The 9,731-nt window shown below is 59.8% G+C and overlaps 2 protein-coding genes across 2 annotated transcripts in view; one reads left to right on the plus strand and one right to left on the minus strand.

The window, feature by feature from the left end:
- Positions 1–1,237: 1,237 nt before the first annotated feature.
- Positions 1,238–5,184, plus strand: fkbp10b (FKBP prolyl isomerase 10b). The gene is given in 10 exon segments (XM_068754415.1): positions 1,238–1,532; positions 1,595–1,740; positions 2,491–2,680; positions 2,807–2,952; positions 3,041–3,230; positions 3,300–3,445; positions 3,658–3,847; positions 3,927–4,069; positions 4,143–4,306; positions 4,661–5,184. Coding segments are annotated over 10 exon segments (1,710 nt in total). The 5' UTR covers positions 1,238–1,332; the 3' UTR covers positions 4,856–5,184.
- A 1,145-nt stretch (positions 5,185–6,329) lies between these two features.
- The window catches only part of LOC137909888 (ATP-citrate synthase-like), an 8,810-nt gene continuing 5,408 nt past the window's right edge, over positions 6,330–9,731 (minus strand). The window contains exons 14-28 of the mRNA XM_068754320.1: positions 9,382–9,523; positions 9,127–9,295; positions 8,948–9,052; positions 8,660–8,856; positions 8,489–8,570; positions 8,276–8,386; positions 8,067–8,194; positions 7,900–7,993; positions 7,669–7,823; positions 7,428–7,578; positions 7,209–7,352; positions 6,893–7,006; positions 6,714–6,796; positions 6,548–6,624; positions 6,330–6,475 (exon numbers count right to left, since the gene is read on the minus strand). Of these exons, the coding sequence (XP_068610421.1) occupies positions 6,381–6,475; positions 6,548–6,624; positions 6,714–6,796; positions 6,893–7,006; positions 7,209–7,352; positions 7,428–7,578; positions 7,669–7,823; positions 7,900–7,993; positions 8,067–8,194; positions 8,276–8,386; positions 8,489–8,570; positions 8,660–8,856; positions 8,948–9,052; positions 9,127–9,295; positions 9,382–9,523 (1,847 nt within the window). The 3' untranslated portion in view covers positions 6,330–6,380. The remainder of the gene's footprint in view (positions 6,476–6,547; positions 6,625–6,713; positions 6,797–6,892; positions 7,007–7,208; positions 7,353–7,427; positions 7,579–7,668; positions 7,824–7,899; positions 7,994–8,066; positions 8,195–8,275; positions 8,387–8,488; positions 8,571–8,659; positions 8,857–8,947; positions 9,053–9,126; positions 9,296–9,381; positions 9,524–9,731) is intronic.

Genomic DNA, 9,731 nt, shown 5'->3' on the forward strand with positions numbered 1-9,731 from the left:
CACGGGGTAGTCCTCCACCTGGCGCACCTTCACCGTGAAGCGCTTGGCGTCGTCTGGGAACACCAGCGGGATCGGGTTACTGCGGGGCCCCGCCCAGAGCACAGGTGCTGGACTCTACCTGGTCTGAGGGTGATGTGGAGCTTCTGGGGCTTGATCTGAGTGACGTCTTGCGTGGCCCCCGCCGCCTTGTTGCTGAGGGGCCGGTCCTCCACCACCTGCAGTTTGCTGTTCGGCGACTCCAGAGAAGACGAGGCGCAGCCCTCCGCCTCCAGGTTGGCCTTCAGGTCACAGCGGGAGGAAGAGGCGGAGCCCTGCCCGAAGTCCTGACAGGAGAGGGAGGAGCTTAAACGGAGGCTTAAACCAGCTAGCTGGAGTGTCGAGTCCCTTCTGACTAATGCTGGGTTATACTGTTGATGCTACGCTACGCTAACGGCTAAAGCCACATGTTCAAAGGTCGGATTACAAAGTCCAGCGACATTTAGAGAAGCCTGAAGGTCATCCGTTGACCTTCGAGGGTTAATGGCCTTAAGTTGCAGTGCATCATGGGTAAATATCACAGGTGGTGAAGAAGCCCTGCTGGGATCCGTGCAGGTGACGTCATCAATATTCTTCTCATTGATGATGTTCACCTCTGGGGCATGGCGGAGGAAGCCCCGCCCCCGCCCCCCCCCAGGTGAACCCACCTGCTGGAAGCACCAGGAGCAGCTGGGGTGGACCGCCAGACACTGCTTACAGGTGCTGGCCCCCCTGGAGGTGCAGACGTTGGAAGCTGAAACCAGAGGAGCGTGACGTCATCACGTAACAGATGAAGACAACCTGACGGGGTCAGAGGTTAACGCGCCGCGCGCCCGTGAACTCACCACAGAGTCCGGTGATCCCGGTAAGCAGCAGAATCCAGGCCGCGGTCTGCGCTGGGAGCGGAACCATCCTGCTGGAGAGCGCGGCGGCTTCATCTGGACCCGAGCCGCGCCCCGCGCCCCGCGCCCCGCAGCCGGGCCGCCCCGCCCCCTCATTACCATACCGGCGAGGCGGGGCAGCATCCCTCCAGCCGCCGCCCCGCCCCCTCATTACCATACCGGAGAGGAGTTCAAGTCTTTAGCATCGTACCTCCTTTATTTTGAAGGAGCTGGTCTTTTACTTTGGTTCGGTTCCGAAAGGAAGTTCGGGCTCCTCATATTTCTCCCCCCTTGACGGTCGCTCCTTCGTCGCGGGGTCTGTCCACGTCCACAGCCGCGCTCCTCCTCCTCCTCCTCCTCCCCCTCCTCCGGTCCCGGTGCGCGAAGCTGCGGCCCGATTCTCGCTCATTGATCAGCTTGATCGATCCGGTTGAAGATGTTCTGCTGCTGCTTGGTGTCGGTTCTGCTGGTCGCTGCGTGGACCTCCGTGGGGTGTAACCCCAGCCCCGTGCTGGGAGACGTGGTCGTGGACCGGAGCTTCCTCCCGCCGGTCTGCGTCCGGGCCGCCCGGACCGGGGACTACGTCCGGTACCACTACAACGCGACGGTCCTGGACGGGAAGACGTTCGATTCCAGGTGAGCCGCGAGAAGTTCGGTAAAGTTTTCCTGCTGATGTATGTGGGCCTCCTCCTCCTCAGCCACCGGAGAGGAGCCGCCACGGTGGGCCTCCTCGGGGGGGGGCGGCTCATCGCCGGCATCGACAGCGGGATGGGGGGGATGTGCGTCAACGAGCGCAGGACGCTCACCGTCCCGCCTCACCTGGCCTACGGAAGCACCGGGGCAGGTAAGCGCTCTGTGGGCCGGCCGGGACCCGGACCCAGGTTCGGGTCCGGCGGAGACCCAGGTCCAGCAGGGACCCAGGTCCGGGTCCAGGGTTTCTAAAACCCCGTTTAGAGAGTAACGTTGAAATAAGAGAATAAAAAAAAGAGAAGAACTTCCTCTGCTGGGCCCTGGTTCTGATCAAGGACTGGTTCTAAACCCGGTCCCGGTTCTGATAAAGGACTAGTTCTAAACCCGGCCCTGGTTCTGATAGAAAGGACTGGTTCTAGACCCGGTCCCGGTTCTGATAAAGGACTGGTTCTAGACCCGGTTCTGGTTCTGATAAAGGACTGGTTCTAAACCCCGTCCCGGTTCTGATAAAGGACTGGTTCTAGACCCGGTCCCGGTTCTGACAAAGGACTGGTTCTAGACCCGGTTCTGGTTCTGGTTTTATGGTCCATCTTGTCTCCTCCACTCAGGGAATCATTTATGGATCAGATTGAGTTTGTTTCAGCGTCTCTGTAGTTCCTGCATAAACAAACGCAACCATCCTCGTTGCTAGCTGCTAGCATGCTAGCAACGAGGATGGCGCTCATCTTCAGGTGAGCTAGCATGCTAGCATTTGTCGTGATCACCTGACTTCCTGTTGATGTCAGAGGAACAACCAGGTGATCCAACAGAACCAGTGAGACTCCTCCCCTGGGCTAGCTTGACTTGTTTAGCTAGCCCGCGGGCCGTGCTGGGGCAGTGCCCGGCCTCACCTCCGCGTCTGCAGGTGAGGCGGTTCCGCCCGACGCCACCCTGGTGTTTGACGTCCACCTGTTGGACGTCTGGAACAAAGCTGACCTGGTGGTCACCAGAACCGTCTCCACCCCCAGGGACTGCCGGCGCTCCGTGGTCCGCGGCGACTTTGTGCGCTACCACTTCAACGGCTCGCTGCTCAACGGCAGCGTCTTCGACTCCAGGTGAGCTCTGATTGGCTTCCTGTCTGGGACCTGACTCAGGTGTGAGTGACACCCCCCCCCCCGTCTGTGCCGGGTCGTCCAGGTGAGCTCTGGGTTTGACTTTGTGCTTGTGTGCGCCCTACGTAGCCACGCCCGGAAGCAGACCCACGACTCGCTGGTGGGCGAGGCCTGGCTGGTCAAAGGCCTGGAGGAGGGGCTTCTGGGGATGTGCGTGGGCGAGGTCAGGAACATCGTCGTCCCGCCCTTCAAGGCCTACGGCGAGAAGGGCTCAGGTGAGCGCGATGAGCTCGTCTCCGGAAACGTGAGAAGGAAGTTCGCCGTTGTTGTCGGTAAACATGAAGTTAGCTCCGCCCCCCCCAGGTTCAGAGATTCCCTCCCAGGCGACGCTGGTGTTCGACGTCCTGCTGGTCGACCTTCACAACCCGAAGGACAACGTCACCGTGGAGGACCGGGAGGTCCCGGGGTCGTGCCCCCGCCGGACGGTGGCCGGGGATTACATCCGGTACCATTATAACGGCAGCTTCCTGAACGGGGACACCTTTGACACCAGGTGAGCGCAGGTCACATGACGGTGGGTCGGGCCCCGGTCCTGGTCCTGGTCCTGATCCGTGTGTCCCAGCTACCAGAGGAACAGCACATACAACACCTACATCGGGATGGGCTACGTGATCCCGGGCATGGACCAGGCCCTGCTGGGGGTCTGCAGCGGGGCGAGGAGGCGGGTCACCATCCCTCCTCACCTGGCGTATGGCGAGCAAGGAGCAGGTCAGGCCGTGCGTCGTGATGTCATCGCGTCTGTAAACTCGTCCTGATGGGGTTCTGGCTCGGTTCTGATGGGGTTCTGGGGGTTCTGGGTCTGTCCTGTGGGGTTCTGGGTCTGTCCTGATGGGGGTCTGGCTCGGTTCTGATGGGGTTCTGGGTCTGTCCTGTGGGGGTCTGGCTCGGTTCTGATGGGGTTCTGGCTCGGGTCTGTCCAGGTGATGTCATCCCCCCTTCAGCGGTTCTGGTGTTCGACATCCACGTCATGGACTTCCACAACCCCGCCGACACCGTGGACGTCCGGGTCACCCACAGACCCGAGGGGTGCAACGAGACCACCTAGGTCAACGACCTGGTCCGGTACCACTACAACTGCACCCTGGTGGACGGCACGCCGCTCTTCTCCTCGTGAGTCCCGTGGACGTCCCAGAGTTCTGCCGGGTCAGCGTCCAGAAACATTCAGGAGTCCCCTAAATGTCCGTTTCAGACACGACTACCAGAACCTCCAGGACGCCTTGCTCGGCGCCGACAAGGTGATCGACGGCCTGGACGAGGGCCTGCGGGGCATGTGTCCGGGCGAGAAGAGGGTGGTGACGGTGCCGCCTCACCTGGGCCACGGCGAGCGAGGAGGTGAGGCGCCGGAATGTTTGTGGGCTCCTTTTAAAGGAGCAGAAGCTGACGGGTTCTGGTTCCGCCCCGCCAGCCACCGGCGTCCCCGGCAGCGCCGTCCTGGTCTTTGACATTGAAATGGTCAGCTTTGAGAAGGGCGTGCCGCCAGGCTACCTGTTCGTCTGGCTGCAGGACGCTCCCGTGGACCTGTTCGAAGCCCTGGACTCCGACCAGAACACGGAGGTGGCCCAGGAGGAGGTACGTCACCGGGTCAGACCCAAAACCCGGACGTCCCACACGACTGGTGGAACCAGCGGAGACCCGCTCGCCGTGTTCTCCTTTCATTTCCTGTGATTCAGTTAATATAAGCAGCTTTAAACGTTAGCCTGCGTCATGCTAACGCCACGTCTCCACATGCTAACGCCACGTCTCCGCATGCTAACGCCACGTCTCCGCATGCTAACGCGTCGTCTCCGCGCGCTAACGTCACGTCTCCGCGTGCTAACGTCACGTCTCCACATGCTAACGTGTTGTCTCCGCGCGCTAACGTCACGTCTCTGCGTGCTAACGTCACGTCTCCACATGCTAACGTCCTTTCTCGACGCGTTTCAGTTTGAGGACTTCATCAAGCTGCAGGTCGCAGAGGGCAAAGGTCGACTGAAGCCCGGCACGACGGCGGAGGACGTCATCGCCGACATGTTCTCCAACCAGGACCGGAACAAAGACGGCGTGATCACAGCCGAAGAACTCAAACTGAAAGTCGACGAGGACAAGGAGCGCGACCAAACGAGGCACGAGGAGTTATGAGGAGGAGCAATGGTTCTGTTCCCTGGACCGGGACGGAACCCGAGCGGCGGGACTTTTAACGGACACCTTCTGTTATCAGCGTCTTTGATTAAAGTGTTTGTAAGAATGTGGACCACCTTTCTTTCACCTGACGTTCCAGAAAACTGATTTTATTCAGAACATAATTCTGCCTTTCCCTTTTGAAATGGCGGTGAGTGGAGGGGCGGGGCCACCCTCGCTCGGGGGGAGGTCTGTGCTCAGAGCGCTTTCTAATGTGATATTTTTCACCTTCACTTGTTGAAACAAGATTTGTTGTTCATGAGCTCTTTGATCACATGACTCACCTGTCTTTGAACATTTTGGTTTGCTTTGAGTAACTTGATTTAAAACAATTGACAGATTTGATTTTACGTCAGTCTGTCCTAAACTATAATTCACCTGAAACTCAAACGTGATCTCAGCGCTGCTGTCGTTTAGCTTTGCAGCTAACTGAAACGTGACGTTTAAGTGACGTCAGGCCAAGCTCCGCCCCCGGCTGACGTCACTACTAAAGTCTTTACATGGACTTACATTTACAACTTGTGCAGACTTTAAATTTATTCCGAAACTAATTTGGCAGTTCGTGTCTCCATTCCGCTGAAATTCAACGACGCTAACGGATTGGTGACGCGTTCCTGAGCGGCCATCTTGAAACTATTAGTTCCCGACGCGGGAAAGTCACGTGAACGCCGCGTCGTGTCCAGACAGCGCTGGTATTTGCCGCGGTGCGTTCAAGTGCTCCTCGGAATTTGAGCCACTCGTCGCACGCGATCGTTTATCAAAGACGGTCGGAGCGATTAGCAAAATGTTGGTGGCTTTGAACTTCAGTTTAACTCATAACCGGTTAAAAGTCAACACTTTCACCTTTTATAAAGTTTTACAAATTAAATGTAATAATATTCAGAGCTTCACTTTTAATTTACACAGCTCAGCCAAAATGAGTAGGAGATCAATACGTTTTTATTACACGAATATAACGACAGGATATTACAAAAAGCGCTTCTTCACGGATAAATAAAGAGCACGCACACACACACACACACACACACAGCAGCCCAAACGGTGGACAAAGCATTTAGTCACTGGGTAAAGGTGGCACCGGGTCCTTCATTCACCTCTGACCTCGCCCCCCCAGGACTGCTCTGGACCAGAACCGCTGCTCGTCTGACTCATCCCTAAAAAGAACTTCTTCTTGGATTTAAAAATAGATCAAAGCGAGAAGCGAAGCAGGAAACGGGACGAAAGGGACGAGAGGCTCGTATTTCAGGTTAAAAGCCGAACCGACACAGAACCAGAACCGGGTCGCTTTACGCATCGCCACATTCACAACTTAATAAGTTACACAACCCACTAAATACCCCCCCCCCCCCACATGAGAAAATATACTTCCTGCTCTTCATAAAATCTAAACGTCTATTCAGAAAGGTGCCCCCCCCCCCCCCTCCAGAAACACCCGGCCCGGTTTCAGCTGAGTGAGGTGTGCACTGATGCCCCCCCCCCCCGGGGGCTACATGGACATGTGCTCGGGCAGCACATAGGAGATGTCGTCCCAGGGGTGGCGGTACAAACCCTGTTTCAGCCTCTTCTGGTCCAGGTAATGTCCTGATGGAGGACAGACAGGCGTTAGGCCCCGCCTTCACGCCCCCGGGGGCGGGTCCCATCCGAGCGACTCACCGATGAAGCCCATGCTGCGTCCGAGGACGAAGATCCCGTTGAGCGCTCCGATCTCCACAAACTCATCCGCCTCGTCTCTGCAAGCGGTTCAACACAAGACACCGTCAGCATCGGCGCCGGGGGGGGGGGCGGATCCTACGGCCACGCCCGGGCCCGCCCTCCTCACCGCGTGAAGCCGCCACACGTCCTGAGCAGGTCCACGAAGGCCACGCCGATGAAGCCGTCCACGTTGAGGATCAGGTTGGGTTTCTGGGAAGAGGAACACGAGACGGATGACGCCCGGCGGCCGCCCCGCCCCGCGCCGCGCGGCGCCGTACCGGGCCGGTCCGGTCCGCCCCTCGGTACCTTGGAGGTGGTGATCTTCTCCACGTCCAAGGCGTAGTCCAGGAGCGGCGTGGAGGTGAAGTGCTGCTTGACGAAGTCCTTCAGGATCTGCACTCGCATGTCGGGGTTGTTGACCTGGAAGCAGAGACGACGTCACCACAGCGACGACGTCACCACGGAGACGACGGGACCACGGAGATGACGTCACCACGGAGACGACATCACCACGGCGACGACGTCACCACGGAGACGTCGTCACCACGGAGACGACGTCACCACGGCGACGACGTCACCACGGAGACGACGTCACCACGGAGACGACGTCAGCGCCGCCTACCGATTTGACCCTGTGGCCGATGCCCATGATCAATTTGCCGTCCTTCTTCATCTTGTTGACGAACGCCATGGGCAGCACGCCGCTGTCGAACGCCTTGCTGAACTGCTTGGCGGCGGCGTCCAGAGCTCCTCCGAAGCGGTCGCCCTGAAACCCAAGCAAGAAGCGGCGTTTGAGGCGGCGGGTTCCGGGCGGGTTCCGGGCGGCCGCGGCGGTACTGACGATGGTGAGCAGGCCGGAGGTCAGGCTGGAGATCAGGTCCTTCCCCGCGCGGGCGCACACGATGGTGTTGTGGGCGCCGGAGACGGCCGGCCCGTGGTCGGCCGTCACCATCAGACACATCTCGATGAAGTGGCAGGCGTAGCGCGGCAACCTGCGCAGAAACACAGCTCAGCGCCGGAACGCCGCCGGAACGCCGCCGGAACGCCAGTGGAACACCGTCGGGCCGCGTCGCCATGCCGACCTGCGCTGGAACCACAGCAGCCCCAGCACGCCGCCCAGGCCCAGCTCCTCCCTGAACACCTCGGTGATGGGCATGCCGGCGTAGATCAGCTCCTGGCCTCGCTCGTCACAGATGCTGGTCATGAACGAAGCCGGTTTACGGATCAGACCCAGCTCCTGGAGGAGGTCCGGAGGAAACCGCTGAGTGAACCCGGGCCCGGCCAGAACCCGGGTTCACTGCGGCGGTCCTTACCCGAGCCCAGGAGTAATCCATCGGCACCGTGGGGGGGGGCGCCTCCTGGGCGGGAACGATGGTGCCGTTGGCCACCAGCTCATCGTAGACGGTTCTGTTTGAAAGCAGCGTTAGCAGAAACCCGGTACCAGACCCGGCACCAGACCCGGCAGCGACGGTCCGCTCACTTGATGACGGCCCCCAGCTCATCGAAGCTCTTTGGCACGTAGGCGCCGGCGTCCCTCAGGGCCTGGTTCTTGGCCACCGCAGTCTCCGAGGCCTGGTTGGCGCAGGCACCGGCATGACCAAACTGGACCTGCAGACGGAAGGTCCAGTTCAAGGTCATTTCGTCGGGTCGCCCCCTTCAGGCGGACAGGAGGAGGAACCGGAACAGAACCTCAGAGGAGAACATGGTGGCGCAGGTTCCGATGCACCAGCACACCACGGGTTTGGTGATCCGGCCCTCGGCGACGCCGCGACAGATCTTGTATTCCTCCGTGCCTCCAATCTGGGGGAGCGATGCAGAATACACACACAAATACACAAATACACATTAATACACACAAATACACATAATACACATGGGAACCATAGAGCGGGCTCCTCCCACCTCTCCCAGCACCACTATCATCTCCACCGCCGGGGTGTCCTGGTACCGGAGGACGTGGTCCATGAAGGTGGAGCCAGGATACCTGGAACGACAGGACCGGATCGGATGGCTGGGAGTCGCTCAGGCGAGGGCGTGGCCATCGTGGGAGAAGGCAGCCCGACGAGCGCGTACCTGTCTCCCCCGATGGCCACGCCCTCGTAGACGCCGTCCGTGGTGCGGGAGATGATGTTGTTCAGCTCGTTGGACATGCCCCCGGAGCGGGACACGTAGGCCACGCTGCCGGGGCGGTACAGTTTGGACGCCAGGATGTTGTCCAGCATGCCGCCGGTGTTCCCGATCTTAAAGCAGCCCGGCTTGATGCCTCCGACCTGGGGACAGACAGAAACCAGATAGCCCGGAGGAGTCCTCTTCAGGACTCCAGGGGCGGGGGCGGGGGCGGGGGCGGGGACAGAGCCGCACCGTAGCAGGGCCGATGATGGTGACGCCTTTCTCGTCGGCCATCTTTATCATCCTCCTGGTATGAGCTTCAGGGATGCCCTCGGCTATGATGGAGACGGTGTGGATCTAAAACAGGAAGGAGGAAGGAGGACAGCATGGCTGAGGGTCCCCGGGCCGCCGTGGGGGCCGGCCTCGGCTACCTGGGGGTACTGCATGGCCTCCATCGCGCTGTCGAAGGCAGAGCGCAACGAAGCGAAGCTGATCAGGACGTCCACCTCCGGGTGCTTCCTCGTGGCGTCCGCCATGTTCTTGTAGACCGGCAGCAGGACCTCCTTGTGGCCCCAGTAGAACTTCTGCTTGTGATCGCCGCTGAGGAGGAGCGACACACAAAGGCTACGGTTTGGGGACCTGAACCCCCGAGTCGGGGACCAACCCGAGCGCCTGGCGCCGCCTACGTGAAGGGGTAGACCATGGCGGCCACGGAGGGCTCGTCCCGGGAACACACGTAGTCGAAGTCCAGCATGCCCTGGACGGCCCGGGTCTGCATGCCCCAGACGAAGGCCTTGGTCTGCTTCCTGAACAGCGTGGTGGCTTTAGCTGGAGAGAGAGGAAGAGGAGCAGGAAGCAGCGTCAGTGTGGTGTGTGTGTGTGTTAGTGTGTGTGTGTGTGCGTGTGTGTGTGCGTGTGTGTGTGTGTGTGTGCGTGTGTGGGGTGTGTGTGTGCGTGCGTGTGTGTGTGTTAGTGTGTGTGTGTGCGTGTGTGTGGTGTGTGTGTGTGTGTGGGGTGTGTGTGCGTGTGCGGTGTG

Source organism: Brachionichthys hirsutus, chromosome 21 (assembly GCF_040956055.1).
Source record: "Brachionichthys hirsutus isolate HB-005 chromosome 21, CSIRO-AGI_Bhir_v1, whole genome shotgun sequence".
Classification (NCBI taxonomy): Eukaryota; Metazoa; Chordata; class Actinopteri; order Lophiiformes; family Brachionichthyidae; genus Brachionichthys; species Brachionichthys hirsutus.